The 17,391-nt window shown below is 39.2% G+C and overlaps 1 protein-coding gene across 1 annotated transcript; it reads left to right on the top strand.

Annotated features, from left to right (window-relative positions):
• The first annotated feature begins 4,722 nt into the window (after window positions 1–4,722).
• On the top strand, window positions 4,723–15,587 carry LOC149495609 (uncharacterized). The gene is made up of 5 exons (XM_089723214.1): window positions 4,723–4,865; window positions 4,932–6,037; window positions 14,572–15,114; window positions 15,226–15,336; window positions 15,577–15,587. The coding sequence occupies exons 1-5, from the start codon at window positions 4,723–4,725 to the stop codon at window positions 15,585–15,587; spliced, it is 1,914 nt and encodes a 637-aa protein (XP_089579340.1).
• The last annotated feature ends 1,804 nt before the right edge of the window (window positions 15,588–17,391 follow it).

The raw sequence follows: 17,391 nt of genomic DNA, 5'->3' as shown, positions 1-17,391 counted from the left end.
GGAACCTAAATTTCTAACACATGACATGCCTAGACCATGTTTGGTTAGCACGCCCGTGCAAGCTCCTGACTCTTGCAAGAACAACACTTGACTTCGGGCACGCCCGTGCCAACTAGAACGCCCTAGGCCGTGCAAGCCTCTGCCTCTAGCGAAGGAAGCCTTACCATTGAAGCACGCCCGTTCATTCAAAGGTAAAGGAACAAGATCTAATAATGTTAGTGGATTAAAGCCATAAACAAGTTCAAATGGGCTAAAACTTGAAGTAGAATGTATGCTACGATTATATGCAAATTCAATGAATGGCAAACAATCTTCCCAAGTTTTTAAGTTCTTACCCACAATGGCACGAAGCAATGTTCCCTTGAGCCCCATAGGTGGTTGGTGGTAGTGGATCCGTATCATACATATTGTTCTTGGGAAATTTTCTTGAATACTTGCTTTGATAATTAGATTGATTAGGTCCATAGTTAATTTTGCTTTGTAGTGAATTTTCGTTCATCTTGTCCAGAATTGTCTATTTGTTGATTCTAGTAATCTATTATTTGTTTGTGTGGAACAATTAGATCTGTAGTAGTTAGGAAATTTTGGATTTCGCACATTCAGGGAGAAGCACTCCCGTGCTACCTCCATAATTAGGTCGTGCTTCCCACTGGAAGTCCAGGCGAATCTGCAGGCTGGGAGAAGCACGCCCGTGCTACCTGTCTAATTAGCCCGTGCTTGCTTTTGGAAGTCCAAGCACGCCTGTGCTAAACAAAGCACGCCCGTGCTCACCTCTGGAAGTCCAAAACTTGCCCGTGCCGTTCCAGCACGCCCGTGCTTTGCCTCTTATCATTGCTAAAGTGTTATTTGCTTGTTCCTACACTTTAGTTTATTAATTTCTAGCAATACACCTTTCTTATTCTTATATTGCCATTCAAAACGTTGTGATTTCTTGATAGAGTTTGTGCATTACTTGATTATATTCTTTGCTTTCCTAACTTTCTCTTGACTTTTTGTAGCAACTTTGGGGATTCTGAAGTGCAATTATTCAAGTGGAAAGAGTGGTAAAAGGCTGGAGTGAAACCCACATATTGTGAAAAGCCAAATAAAGAGAGAAACACGTGAGGGAGTGATAAACTAACCATTTCCTTAGTTTTGTGTTTGCAATCTTATTTCAGGATGTCTGATTCATCTAGAGACAAGTGATACGACCCTAGCCAATTAACAAGTACTCTTGCAAATCAACAAGGAAGATCTAGCGGAAAGCATGCAATCACAGAAGTACCCGACAATCCCTATAACCCCCAAGTACTCTTGAAGAGAGAAAGCAAGGAATTTAGAACAAGAATCAGAAACTTACCTTCAAGTACTCTTGAAAACAACTCTGAAATTCTTGGTGCAATTAATCTTGTAGAACTACTAAGGATATTTTGGTTCTATGAAGAACACAATCTGTTCTTGAAAGAACAAGAAGAAAACGTTTTGTTTTGATTTCAATTCAATGGTTGGCTAAAAATTTTGTTTTACATCTTAAGGAGGCTATATATAAGCCCCAAACAAACATAACCCTAAAGAAGAGCATCTAACTAGGCTGCCCTAAGGCCAAAACACATGGGCCTAACTAGTACACACAAAGTAGAATCATTTCTAGCCCAAAATAGACAACTTAATATTGGGCACATTGCATGCATCATAAAATCAACCCAAAACAACTTAAATAAACACTATGGGCCCATATCCCTTACATATTAATTAGACCAAAACAAGCAATAAGGGATAAGACCACATCCAAGCAAAGTCCACTAGAATCCATTAGGAGGCACCAATGGATCCATATCATTCCCCCTTTCCTCAAAAAGATTCGTCCTCGAATCTTAGTTAAAAGTTGAGGTATCCTTTTGCTTACGAGGATCAGTCCACTTTTCCTTAGAATCCATGCCCTTTTCTTTACTCTTCTTCTCCTTTTTAGATCGTATTGAACTCCATTGGTTGCTGCAACCTGAATATGCCTTTGCAACTCCTTTGTCTCCATTGGATTGCTTCTATTGGCTGGTCGATTTGGAATGTTGGAGCCAAGAATGAAGTCGATTTGATGATCTATCCCTCTCAAAGGTGGCAATCCACTAGGCAACTCTTCAGGAAAGTCATTAGTGAACTCCTCTTTCTCTCTCTCAAACAACTTTTTCTGATCACTATTCACTTCTTGAGGTGTCAATGGTGCAAGAACCACCTCTTTACCGTCAAATGAAGATTGGGCAATCTCTTCTGGAAATGCATGTTCAAAGTCCTGCAAAAGATCAACAAACACACTTGGCAAGGATGGGTTAAGATCATTAGTGGCCAAATAAGCTCCCTTGCATAAAGGTACAAGTATAGGCTGATTGTGGTACAAAGCATGTGTATCCTCACTTGCCCTAGCTATCAAACTCACATTCTTTTCTTTTTCTTTTTCCTCTTTCTCTTTTTTTGCACTCTGTTTATTTTCACTAATTTTATTTTGAATCTCCTTTTCTTTCTTTATAACATCAAATCTCATGGTTTCATTTTTACATTGATCTACATATACTTCCTTTGACCAAACTGGTGTTAGAATGGTCTTCCGCTCATCCTTTGTGATTGAATACCTATTGAGGTAATCCACACTTTTCCTTCCTTGCACCCTTCCTAACTTATTGTTCAAATCCCTAAAGTAATGATCAGGATTATCAACCTCCTCATCTTCAGGAGTTTGAAATCTAATTGGTGTAGTACTAGGACAAGCTCTTGTTGTACCCCTCCTTGTGGCATTGTGGTCATGTCTTTCCATCTGTTGTTCTTGAAGCTCGAATCTGTCATTAAAGCTCTCCATAAACCTAGTGATTCGTCCCATCTCTCCAGAGAGAGCATCTAGAAAGGCTTGAAGATTTGGATCTTCAATTTTAAGAGGGCTGTCATTCTTATCCCTAGATGAATCAGACATCCTGAAATAGAATACAAACACAAAACTAAAGGAAATGGTTAGTTTATCACTCCCTCACGTGTTTCTCTCCTTATTTGGCTTTTTTTTTTTTTCAATATGTGGGTTTCACTCCAGCCTTTTACCACTCTTTCCACTTGAATAATTGCACTTCAGAATCCCAAAGTTGCTACAAAAGTCAAGAGAAAGTTAGGAAAACAAAGAATATAATTAAGTAATGCACAAACTCTATTAAGAAATCACAATGTTTGAATGGCAATACAAGAATAAGAAAGGTGTATTGCTAGAAATCAATAAACTAAAGTGTAGGAACAAGCAAATAACACTTTAGCAATGTTAAATGAAGCAAAGATAGCACACAAACAAGAAATTGAAACTAGAATTTAAAAGACGATTTAGGGATATAGCGTATGAATTTAGTTCGCTACAAAGCAAACCAAATATGGACCTAATTAATTCTACCCAATCAAAGCAAGCAAACAAAGAAAACTCAAAAAAAAAAAAAAAAAATTTTTTTTTAAGGTACTGTAGCAAGTTTGCTTCTGAGTTCCTGTAGCAAGTTACTGTAGCAGACGTTTTTGATTTATATCCTCACTTAACCTACAAATGTGACCCAATTTAGGTAGGGTAAGAGCTTAACAAGGTAAGTGGAGGGTTTGTGTCTCCCAATTCAATTTAGGTAGGTAATGACTTAGTCCAACAACGACTTTTGTGTCTCCCAATTCAATTTTAGGTAGGTAATGACTTTAACAACCAATTCAAATCAAGATTTTTTTTTTTATCAAGAAATAAGCAAACAACAAGAATGTTCAAAGATAGATCTTGAATTAGTCAAAAGGGTAACTAGAAAATGATGCAAACAATAAGAAGATACAAAGAGAAAACTAGATTCAAGAAGATTTAACAAGAAAATTCTAGATCCAAGAAGATCTAATGAGAAATTGTCTAGACCCAACAAGATCTAAAGAGATAATGTCTAGATCGAACAATATTTAAAGATTTTTTTTTTTTAAGTCCCTAACCCTAGGATAGATTGAAATCCACAACCACAGTGCTCTGATACCAGATGATACGACCCTAGCCAATTAACAAGTACTCTTGCAAATCAACAAGGAAGATCTAGCGGAAAGCATGCAATTACGGAAGCACCCGACAATCCCTATAACCCCCAAGTACTCTTGAAGAGAGAAAGCAAGGAATTTAGAACAAGAATCAGAAACTTACCTTCAAGTACTCTTGAAAACAACTCTGAAATTCTTGGTGCAATTAATCTTGTAGAACTCACAAGCTTAACTACTAAGGATATTTTGGTTCTATGAAGAACACAATCTGTTCTTGAAAGAACAAGAAGAAAACGTTTTGTTTTGATTTCAATTCAATGGTTGGCTAAAAATTTTGTTTTACATCTTAAGGAGGCTATATATAAGCCCCAAACAAACATAACCCTAAAGAAGAGCATCTAACTAGGCTGCCCTAAGGCCAAAACACATGGGCCTAACTAGTACACACAAAATAGAACCATTTCTAGCCCAAAATAGACAACTTAATATTGGGCAGATTGCATGCATCATAAAATCAACCCAAAACAACTTAAATAAACACTATGGGCCCATATCCCTTACATATTAATTAGATCAAAACAAGCAATAAGGGATAAGACCACATCCAAGCAAAGTCCACTAGAATCCATTAGGAGGCACCAATGGATCCATATCAACAAGGATAACAGCCCTCTCAAAGTTGAAGATCCAAAACTACAAGCCTTTCTAGATGCTTTCTCTAGAGAAATGGGACGAATCACTAGGCTTATGGAGAGCTTTAATGATAGACTGGAACTACAAGAACAAAAGACAGAAAGACATGATCCTAATGCCACGAGGAGGGGTGCAACTACTTCCAAAGAGCACTCTAGACAACCTTGGCATGAAGAGTATGAAGAAGAGAATGATGAATGGCATAGAGAGCCCTTGTGGGCAAGAGGAGGTAGAAATAACAGAGGAAGAGGAAGAGGGATTGGTAGAGGCCGTGTTTACAGAAATGAAACCTACTATGGGGAGGATGAAGAAGGGGTTGATACGCCATTAGATGGTAACTTGGGTAACATCAAACTCAAGGTGCCACCCTTCAAAGGCCGAAACAATGCAGACGAATACTTGGAATGGGAGAGAAAGGTTGAGATGATCTTTGAATGCAACAGGTATACTGAGGAGAAAAAGGTGAAGATTGTAGCCTTAGAATTCCAAGATTATGCTATGTTTTGGTGGGATCAACTTAATCAGAGTCGACGAAAAGTGGGAAGACGACCTATCCACAATTGGGAGGATATGAAGGAGGTAATGAGAAAACGTTTCCTTCCTGAACATTATTTCAGGGAGTTGCATCAGAAGCTTCTAGGTGGCCTTAATAAGGACATAGCTGATGCACTCGAGATGTACAGGTATGATTCCATGGAGGAGATGCTGAATATGGCTATGAAGTTAGAGAAGCAGAGAAAAGGAAAGAACACCACATCATATAGGGCTGCCAACAACAACAGTAACTCTTGGAGTGCTAGATGGCCTAAAAGGGAGGAGAAAAAGGAGTTTCAAAGCTCTACACAAAAGGGGGCAGATTCAGTGCCTAAGGCATTCACGCCTAATGCTCCAACTTATTCGAAAGGATCAAGCTCCAATACTCCTAGTAGAGACATCAAATGTTTCAAGTGTCTTGGGAAGGGCCACATATCTTCTCAATGCCCTAACAAGAGGGTAATAGTGATTCGAGATGGATACACCTATTCTGAATCTGAGGATGAAGAAAACCCAATGCCGCCACTTGAAGACTGTAATGATGATGATGAGGTTGATGAAGAAGTTTTGCAACCCGAGATGGGTCAATTATTAGTTACCAGGCGAGTTCTCAACATGCAAGTTCAAGAGGAGAGCTTAGAACAAAGAGAGAATATCTTCCATACTAGATGCTTGGTACTTGACAAGGTATGCCTTTTGATTATTGATAGTGGAAGTTGCACTAATGTAGCTAGTTTGAGCATGGTGCAGAAATTGGGTTTGACATGTGTACAGCACCCATGGCCATATAAGCTTCAATGGCTAAATGATATGGGTTCTGTGAGAGTAAATAAGCAGGTGAAGGTGCCATTCTCCATTGGATGGTACAAGGATGAGGTCACTTGTGATGTAGTACCTATGCTAGCTGGGCATATTCTTCTAGGCCGCCCATGGCAATTTGATATGCGAGTCCAGCATGATGGGTACACCAACCGGTTCTCTCTTACCTATTTGGGGAAACATGTGGTTCTAGCTCCTTTGACACCACCAGAGGTCTATATGGACCAAAAGAGGATATTAGAAAGTGAGGGGCAGAATTGTATTCAGGGGGAGGGAGAAAATAAAGATAAAGAAAAAGGGGAAAAAGAGGCCAAAAGTGAAAAGAAACAATTGAATGGCCCATCGGCGAGTGATACAACAAGAGAGGGAAGAAAGAAACAAAACATGTATGTAAGAGAGAGAGAGAGATCCGCAGCAGTGTTAGTGAGGGTAGACCAATCTTAATGATTCGGTTTAAGGAAACTTTGCTTAATTTGACTAACATTGACACAATGCCTAGCGGACTGCCACCCCTCAGAGGCATTGAACATCAGATTGACTTCGTGCCTGGAGCTATAATTCCTAACAGGCCAGCTTATAGGAGCAACCCCATGGAGACAAAGGAGTTGCAACGCCAAGTTGATGACCTGTTGTCTAAGGGATTTGTGCGGGAAAGTATGAGCCCATGTGCAGTTTCTATATTACTTGTGCCTAAGAAGGACAGATCTTGGAGGATGTGTGTTGACTGCCGAGCTGTCAATAAAATCACAGTTAAGTATCGCCATCCAATTCCTAGGCTAGATGATATGCTAGATGAACTGCATGGTAGTAAGTACTTTTCTAAAATTGATTTAATGAGTGGATATCATCAAATTAGAATGAAGTTAGGTGATGAATGGAAAACTGCCTTTAAGACTAAATATGGTTTATATGAGAGGATGGTTATGCCATTTGGTCTAACTAATGCACCTAGTACTTTCATGAGATTAATGAACTATGTCTTACATGCTTTTCTAGGCAAATTTGTTGTGGTATATTTTGATGATATACTGATTTATAGCCAATCTATTGATGACCATATTGAGCATGTTAGGTTAGTATTGATAACTTTGAGAGCTGAAAAGTTATTTGCTAAGCTACAAAAATGCACTTTTTGCATAGATAGTGACGCGGAACCCAATGAAAATAAATTTCATGAACTCAATGACAAGTTTTGGAAGAGATCAAAGATCTAGAATAAATTCCCCTCTATGGCACCCAAAGCTTAAAGAAGCAAGAACACCAATAATAGAGTAATAGAATAAGATAAACGCCACAAAGAATTGATAAGTTTACCTTGATTCTTGATGCAATTAGAAGAATGCAATCTCACACTCTCTAAAAACATGAACACGCCTAAGCATGAAGAAGTAGTCTTTAATTCATTGAATAATTGTTTTTCTTAATTACAAAATAACAAGCTATTTATACAAATCTAAGAGGTTCAGATCCTTAAAGGATTTAGAGTTAGCTAAGGAGTAGGATTTAGCAAATCTAAACCAACTAAGGATGAGACTTAACAAAATCATAACAACTTAAGGATTTGGAGATCTAATCCAAATCCACTAAAGATTGACTAAATCTAATCAAAATAAGACTAACTAATCAAGGGTGGTCGAAATATTGGAGGCCCAACCCATTAGCATTGCAAAAACACAAAATAAACTAACTATGTTAATGAGAGGCAGACAATTGCACGGTCCAGGGCGTGTCAAGGCGCACGGGCGTGCGCGCATGGATGGGCTTCCTTCGCAAGAGGCAGTAGAGTGCACGGTCTGGGGCGTGCCAAGGCGCACGGGCGTGCGCGCATGGATGAGCTTCCTTCGCGAGAGGCAGTAGAGTGCACGGCCTGGGGCGTGCTGGTTGGCACGGGCGTGCGCGCATGTATGAGTGTCCCTCGCGAGAGGCAGAGAAGTGCACGGCCTGGGGCGTGCTAGTTGGCACGGGCGTGCTAGTTGGCACGAGCGTGCTCCAGATCATGTGTTGTTCCTTGAGAGGCAGTAGCTTGCACGGCCTGGGGCGTGTCACCTTGCACGGGCGTGCTTACCAACTCAACATGTGCTTCTATTAATGTGAGAAACTTAGGTGTTTCTTCAAATTCTTCATAGCACTTGTTGAAAGCAAGGTCATGGAGCTCTTGTGTGATTTGCCCTTGAATGTATAAGGACATGGTTGCTCCATACTTCTTTGCACGGCTCCTTGTAATTGGTCCACTAGGAAGTGCTAATGGATTGCCATTGTTGTGGCCCTTGTTCCCTTGAGCTTCATAGGTGGTTGGTGGTAGTGGATCCGTATCATCCCCCCCTTCTTTAAAAAGATTTGTCCTCAAATCTGCATCCATGTCAAAGGGAGACAAATCACTAATATTGAAAGTTGCAGAAACACCATACTCACCTGGCAAGTCTATTTTGTAGGCATTGTCATTGATGCGCTCTAAGACTTGGAATGGACCATCTCCACGTGCATCTAGCTTACTTTTCCTTTGGTTGGGAAATCTTTCCTTGCGAAAGTGTACCCAAACCCAATCACCTGGCATAAGCACTAATTTCTTCCTGCCCTTGTTGGCTTTATCAGCATATTGTTTGTTCCTCTTTTCTATGTTGGCTCTAGCCTTCTCATGTAAAGACTTCACCAATTCTGCCTTTTTCTCACCATCTAGATTAGAAAGTTCATTCAAAGGTAAAGGAACAAGATCTAATACAGTTAGTGGATTAAAGCCATAAACAAGTTCAAATGGACTAAAACCTGAGGTAGAATGTATGCTACGATTATATGCAAACTCAATAAATGGTAAACATTCTTCCCAAGTTTTCAAGTTCTTACCCACAATGGCACGAAGCAATGTTCCTAAGGTTCTATTCACAACTTCAGTTTGTCCATCTGTTTGTGGATGACAAGTTGTAGAATAAAGCAATTTAGTTCCAAGCTTACCCCACAAAACTCTCCAAAAGTGTGAAAGGAACTTTGCATCCCTATCTGAAACTATAGTTCTTGGTACCCCATGTAATCTTACCACTTCTCTAAAGAATAGATCAGCAACATTATTGGCATCATCAGTTTTATGACAAGGAATGAAATGAGCCATTTTGCTAAATCTATCAACAACAACAAATATGTTATCTTTGCCACGTTTAGTCCTAGGTAATCCAAGTACAAAGTCCATAGATATATCAATCCAAGGAGAACTAGGAACAGGTAAAGGCATGTATAATCCATGAGGCATAAACTTAGATTTGGCCTGTTTACAAGTAATGCAAGAGTTACAAACCCTCTCTACATCTTTAATCATGTGAGGCCAATAAAAATGTTCATTTAACATGTCATAAGTCTTATGTACCCCAAAGTGTCCCATCAATCCCCCACTATGAGATTCAAGCACAAGCAATTCACGCATAGAACATTTAGGCACACAAAGTTTGCTGCCCTTAAACAAATAACCATCATGTCTATAGAACTTATCAAATGCTCCATGCTCACATGCTACATATATGTTGCCAAAATCTGAATCATTCACATACAATTCTTTAACATACTCAAATCCAAGCAATTTAGAACTAAGAGCAGTAATTAGAGTATATCTCCTTGATAATGCATCAGCAACAACATTGTCTTTTCCATGCTTGTATTTAATCACATATGGAAATTGTTCAATAAATTCAACCCACTTACCATGTCTTTTATTGAGCTTACCTTGACCCTTCAAGTGTTTTAGGGCCTCATGGTCAGTATGGATGACAAACTCTTTAGGTAATAAGTAGTGTTGCCAAACATGTAAAGTTCTTACCAAGGCATAAAGCTCTTTGTCATAGGTTGAATAGTTGAGTTGTGCTCCATTCAACTTTTCACTAAAGTAGGCAATTGGCTTCTTTTCTTGCATTAGGACAGCCCTAATTCCCACTCCAGAAGCATCACACTCAATCTCAAAAGTATTCTCAAAATTAGGCAAAGAAAGTATAGGTGCAGAAGTTAACTTCCCTTTTAGTGTTTCGAATGCCCTTTGTTGCTCTTCTCCCCACTTGAATCCAACTTCCTTTTTGATTATTTCTGTTAGTGGTGCTGCAATTGAAGAGAAATCTTTAACAAACCTTCTATAGAAGCTCGCCAACCCATGAAAACTCCTAACTTCAGAAACTGATTTGGGAGTTGGCCACTCTTTGATAGCTTTCACTTTCTCCTCATCTACTTCAATACCCTGTGCACTCACAATAAAACCAAGAAATACAAGTCTATCTATACAAAATGTGCATTTGTTAAGTTTAGCATACAACTTTTCTGTCCTCAAAGTTTGTAACACTATCCTAACATGCTCAATATGATCATTAAGAGACTTGCTATAGATAAGTATATCATCAAAGTATACAACCACAAACTTTCCTAAGAAGGCACGCAATACATGGTTCATAAGCCTCATAAATGTACTAGGTGCATTAGATAGTCCAAAAGGCATAACTAACCATTCATATAAACCATACTTAGTTTTAAAAGCAGTTTTCCATTCATCACCTGGTTGCATTCTAATTTGATGGTAACCACTCATTAAATCAATTTTAGTAAAGTAAGTTGCCCCATGCAATTCATCTAACATATCATCAAGTCTAGGGATAGGGTGTCTATACTTTACAGTGATTTTGTTGACCGCTCTACAATCAACACACATGCGCCATGTTCCATCCTTTTTAGGTACTAGAAGCACGGGAATGGCACACGGGCTCATGCTTTCTCTCACCAAACCTTTCTCCATAAGTTCATCAACTTGCCTTTGCAACTCCTTTGTTTCCATTGGATTGCTTCTATAGGCAGGCCTATTTGGAATGGTGGATCCAGGAATGAAGTCAATTTGATGTTCTATTCCTCTTAAAGGTGGTAAACCACTTGGTAGTTCACTAGGAAAGACATCATCAAATTCTTGCAACATAGAAACAAACATAGAAGGCAAACTATCAAGGTTAGTGTTAGTTTCAGCGAATAAAACCTCTTTGTACCTTAGAAGCAATATGGGCTTCTCCAAGGCAATAGCACATTTAACCTCTCTAACTCTTGCATAAAAAGTCTGTTTCTTTTTCTCTACTCTCTGTTTTTCACTCACAATTGGGCCATTTATTTGTTTTGTTATTTTTGTAGCCTCTTTTCCCTCATCCTTACTCTTTTCTCTCTTTTGTTCTCTCAATCTCGAATTTTCACTCTCATGTTTTCTCAAGGCCGAAACCTCTCTCTCTCTCTCAACTATCTTCCTTTGATCTTCATATACTTCTTGAGGTGATAAAGGATCAAGAACCATCTGTTTATCCTCAATTGAAGATTGGCAATCTTCTTTTGGAAATACATCTTCAATTTCTTGCAAAGGATCAACAAACATACTTGGCAAAGATGGGTTAAGATCATTGATGGTTACACAAACTTCTTTGCACAAAGGTACAATTATAGGTTGAATTTGTTTTTCCTTTCCTTCCCCCTCTTTCTTTTTATTTTCACTTATCATGTTTTCACTCATTTTACTTTTACTTTCTTTTTCTTTATTGACAGTCTCAAAACTCATCTTTTTCTTTTCATATTGGTCTTCATACACTTCTTTTGAGAGAGATGAATTTGAATCAGTCATCCACCCATCCTTTGTGAATGAATACCTATTGAGGTAATCCACACTTTTCCTTTCTTGCATCCTTCCTGAATTATTGTTCAAATTCCTAAAGTAACAATTAGGATTATCGACCTCCTCATCTTTAGATGTTTGAAATCTAGTTGATGTAGTACTAGGACGAGCTCTTGTTGTATTAGAGCGTCGGGCGGCTTTAATCTCCTTCAAATCCTTTCTCATATCTTGGAAGAAACTGTTGAAGCTTCTAAACTGTTCTTGGATTGATTCCATTACAAGTTTTAATTGGGAATCATCTATTTGACTTTCATCCTCACTATTATCTGTACTCATGGTTAGTATTCAAAAGAAAACACAAAAGATTTTGGTTATTGATAAATCACTCCCTCACGTGTTTACACTCTTGAATCACTCCTTGCAATTCTTCTAATTGAACTTCAGAATCTTAGTTCAACCAATCAACTCAAAGATCACGTTTAGAACAAGGAATAAAAACTTAACAATGAAAAGCAAGCACAAGTTCTAGAAAGAAGACTCAAAACGATATGGACAGTAGCACAAGAACATAAATAATGCACTACTTTAATGATCAATTAGAGTGTAGTGAACAAGCAAACACACCCTAATAATGTAATAGAAGCAACAGAAAGCTCACATAAAAACAAAGAAACTAGAATTTGAAAGACAATATTAGGATATAATGTATGAATTTAGCTTACTACAAAGCAAACCAAATATGGACCTAATTAATTCTACCCAAAACAAAGCAAGTAATCAAAGAAAAACAAAAGAAAACAGTTTGTTTAATAGGTTCAGAACCGTGCACGGGCGTGCTAGATGGAGCACGGGCGTGCGTGTAAGATCTTAGTCCAACAAGTGGAAGTCAGAAAAGTGCACGGTTGTGCTTGAGGTGAAGCACGAGCGTGCTGCCTTGTGTCCCTTTTAATGCAACCCAATTTAAGTAGGATTCTTAGATTTGACAAGGATTGTAGTAGATTTTGCTCAATCTCAAAAGATATGGTCAACTAATTTTTTTGTTATCTTATCCACAAGTAGTTAAGATTGGATTTTATCACAAGATTATAGTGGATAACTAAATCCCATAAAATATGGTCAAATCCTTTTAGGATTAGGAACAATCCCACTAAATATGGTCAATTCCCCTAAGGATTAGGAATAATCCCAAAAAATATGGCAAAATCCCACAAAATAAGGTAAAATCCCTTTCAATTAGGATCAAATCCCTTGGATTCAGGAACAAAACAAGATCCACACAAATAAATTTCAATGGTGGACGAAAATTTTTTCTATACTTTTTTTTTTTTTTTTAGTCAACAAGATCTAAGATCTAAACTTCCAGAATTGAAACAAGCACGAAATTACTAAATTTAACTGAAGCAAAAACGAATTGAACTAATCAAACAAGAAAACAAACACAAAAGAAACAAGATGAAGAAGAAAACAAACACAAGAACAATAAGAATAAGAAAACAAATAAACACAGATCCTAGAGCTAAGATAAATAAGAATTTACCTTAATCTTTGGCTCTGATACCAAACTGACGCGGAACCCAATGAAAATAAATTTCATGAACTTAATGACAAGTTTTGGAAGAGATCAAAGATCTAGAATAAATTCCCCTCTATGGCACCCAAAGCTTAAAGAAGCAAGAACACCAATAATAGAGTAATAGAATAAGATAAACGCCACAAAGAATTGATAAGTTTACCTTGATTCTTGATGCAATTAGAAGAATGCAATCTCACACTCTCTAAAAACATGAACAGGCCTAAGCATGAAGAAGTAGTCTTTAATTCATTGAATAATTGTTTTTCTTAATTACAAAATAACAAGCTATTTATACTAATCTAAGAGGTCCAGATCCTTAAAGGATTTAGAGTTAGCTAAGGAGTAGGATTTAGCAAATCTAAACCAACTAAGGATAAGACTTAACAAAATCATAACAACTTAAGGATTTGGAGATCTAATCCAAATCCACTAAAGATTGACTAAATCTAATCAAAATAAGACTAACTAATCAAGGGTGGCCGAAATATTGGAGGCCCAACCCATTAGCATTGCAAAAACACAAAATAAACTAACTATGTTAATGAGAGGCAGACAATTGCACGGTCCAGGGCGTGTCAAGGCGCACGGGCGTGCGCGCATGGATGGGCTTCCTTCGCGAGAGGCAGTAGAGTGCACGGTCTGGGGCGTGCCAAGGCGCACGGGCGTGCGCGCATGGATGAGCTTCCTTCGCGAGAGGCAGTAGAGTGCACGGCCTGGGGCGTGCTGGTTGGCATGGGCGTGCGCGCATGTATGAGTGTCCCTCGCGAGAGGCAGAGAAGTGCACGGCCTGGGGCGTGCTAGTTGGCACGGGCGTGCTCCAGATCATGTGTTGTTCCTTGAGAGGCAGTAGCTTGCACGGCCTGGGGCGTGTCACCTTGCACGGGCGTGCTTACCAACTCAACATGTGCTTCTATTAATGTGAGAAACTTAGGTGTTTCTTCAAGTTCTTCATAGCACTTGTTGAAAGCAAGGTCATGGAGCTCTTGTGTGATTTGCCCTTGAATGTATAAGGACATGGTTGCTCCATACTTCTTTGCACGGCTCCTTGTAATTGGTCCACTAGGAAGTGCTAATGGATTGCCATTGTTGTGGCCCTTATTCCCTTGAGCTTCATAGGTGGTTGGTGGTAGTGGATCCGTATCAGATAGGCTTGTTTTTCTTGGTTTTGTTGTGAGTGCACAGGGGATTGAGGTTGATGAGGAGAAGGTTCAAGCAATTTGGGAATGGCCAATTCCTAAATCTATCTCTGAGGTGAGGAGTTTCCATGGCTTAGCAAGCTTCTATCGGAGGTTTGTGAAGGACTTCTCTACCATAGCAGCCCCACTCACAGAGGTGGTAAAGAAGGAAGTTGGGTTCAAATTGGGGGAAGCGCAACAAAGGGCGTTTGATACTTTAAAATCCATTCTTTGCTCTGCTCCTATTTTAGTTTTACCTGACTTTGATAAAACATTTGAGATTGGGTGTGACGCTTCTGGTGTAGGTATTGGTGCAGTGTTGATGCAGGAACGAAAGCCTATTGCCTATTTCAGTGAGCAACTCAATGGGGCGCAGCTCAATTATTCAACCTATGACAAGGAGCTGTATGCTTTAGTGAGAGCATTGGAGGTTTGGCAACATTATCTTCTACCCAAAGAATTTGTCATACACACTGACCATGAGTCTTTAAAGCACCTTAAGAGACAAGGTAAGTTGAACAAGAGACATGGTAAGTGGGTTGAATTCATTGAACAGTTTCCTTTTGTGCTTAAATACAAGCAAGGGAAAGAAAATATTGTGGCTGATGCACTTTCTAGGAGGTATGCTTTAATTACTACTCTTAATGCTAAGTTGTTAGGATTTGAGCATATAAAATCCTTGTATGTTGATGATGATGACTTCGGTCTTATTTGGAGTGCATGTGAACATGGGGCCTTTAACAAGTTCTTTAGGCATGAGGGGTTTTTATTTAAGGGAAATAAACTTTGTATACCCAAATGTTCTATGCGTGAATTGCTTGTGTTAGAATCACATTGTGGGGGACTTATGGGGCATTTTGGGGTTCTTAAGACATATGATATACTTGCTGAACATTTCTTTTGGCCACAAATGCGTAGAGATGTAGAAAAATTGTGTGGTGTGTGCATAGCATGTAAGCAAGCTAAGTCTAAATCTATGCCTCATGGCCTTTATATGCATTTACCTGTACCTACTTTGCCTTGGACTGATGTTTCTATGGATTTTGTGCTTGGATTGCCCAGAACAAAGCGTGGTAGGGATAGCATTTTTGTTGTTGTGGACAGGTTTAGTAAGATGGCACATTTCATTGCATGCCATAAGAGTGATGATGCTGTCATGTTGCTGAGCTGTTTTTCAGGGAGGTTGTGAGATTGCATGGGATGCCACGCACCATAGTCTCAGACCGTGATGCCAAGTTCCTTTCTCATTTTTGGCGTGTTTTATGGGGTAAGCTTGGTACAAAGTTACTGTACTCTACTACTTGTCATCCCCAAACGGATGGCCAGACTGAGGTAGTCAATAGAACTCTTGGTACTTTGCTTAGAGCGGTGGTTGGTAAGAATCTGAAAACCTGGGAGGATTGCCTGCCTTTTATTGAATTTGCTTATAATAGGTCTATACATTCTTCTAGTGGTTATAGTCCATTTGAGCTTGTGTATGGTTTTAATCCTTTGACTGTACTTGATTTATCTCCTTTGCCTTTGAGTGAAATTGCTAACTTAGATGGTGAAAAGAAGGCTGAATTGGTTAGAGAGATACATGCTAAAGCCAGGGCTCATATAGACATGAAGAACAAAAGCTATGCAGACCGTGCCAACAAGGGAAGGAGGCGTGTGGTATTTCAACCTGGAGATTGGGTTTGGGTGCACATGAGGAAGGAAAGATTCCCAAACCAAAGGAAGGGAAAGCTTGCTGCCCGAGGTGATGGGCCTTTTCAAGTGTTGGAGAGGATCAATGACAATGCCTACAAGATTGATCTACCAGGTGAGTATGGCGTGTCTACTACCTTTAATGTTTCTGACCTTTCTCCATTTGATTATGATTCAGATTTGAGGACAAATCTTTTTGAGGAGGGAGGGAATGATACAGATCAAGGGAGCAAGGTGAAGGATCCTCTAGCTCTACCCGTGGGACCAATCACAAGAGCTCGTGCAACCAAGCTACGAGCAGCCTTGAATGCATTTGCTCAAGAACAAATCACATTAGAGCTTCAAGATCATAATTATGCAAGATGTGAGATTGAACTTGAAGAAACGCCAAAGCTTGTTATGGTGCTTGAGGCGTGCAAAGAGGCTGCCCATTGATGCATTCTACATGGTTCTATACTTAGGCAAATTATGGAGGATGTTATTTTATTATGAGCTTAAGTATGGGTTGTGTAAGGCCTCTGGCCCATTTGTCCTGTTTTGTTTAAATTCTTTAGTGGACTTAATTAATTAGTGTAAGGTTGGTTGGGCTTATTTTCCAGAGTTGGGCCAACCCTAGATTAGCTAATGTTTAAGTCAGGCTTGTTTTAATTAATTAGTTTGGACTTGTATTTAATTAAGCCCATTTGGGCACATTAGGTTTAGGCCTGGGCTAACTTAAAGCTAATAGCTAAATTAGGTTTAGCTTAGGTTATTTATATTGTGATGTAAGAGCTGCACGGCAGCCACTTTTGATTTTTAATAGAAACAAACGTGTTTTCTTTGTTCTTCAAGAACAAACGTGTTCTTCATCCTCGCATGAACAGAACCGAATTTTCCTTAGTAATTAGGCTTGTGAATTCTACAAGATTAATTGCGCCAAGAATTTCAGAGTTGTTTTCAAGAGTACTTGAAGGTAAGTTTCTGATTCTTGTTCTAAATTCCTTGTTTTTCTCTCTTCAAGAGTGCTTGGGGGTTAAAGGGATTGACGGGTACTTCCGTGATTGCATGCTTTCCGCTAGATTTCCTTGTTGATTTGCAAGAGTACTTGTTAATTGGCTAGGGTCGTATTAATGTTTACACTAGCAACATTGGTGCAACTCGTGCAAGGTAGCACGCCCCAATCCATGCAAGCTCCTGCCTCTCAAGGGACAACACTTGATTTAAAGCACGCCCGTGCCAACTAGCACGCACCAAACCGTGCAAGCCTCTGCCTCTCGCGAAGGAAGTCTTACACTGAAGCATGCCCGTGCCAACTAGCACGCCCC

Source organism: Jatropha curcas, chromosome 6 (assembly GCF_041381405.1).
Source record: "Jatropha curcas cultivar XTBG-Jc1 chromosome 6, XTBG_Jcur_1.0, whole genome shotgun sequence".
Lineage (NCBI taxonomy): Eukaryota > Viridiplantae > Streptophyta > Magnoliopsida > Malpighiales > Euphorbiaceae > Jatropha > Jatropha curcas.
Note: the sequence above shows the minus strand (reverse complement) of the source record. Positions and strands in the feature narration are given on the sequence as shown.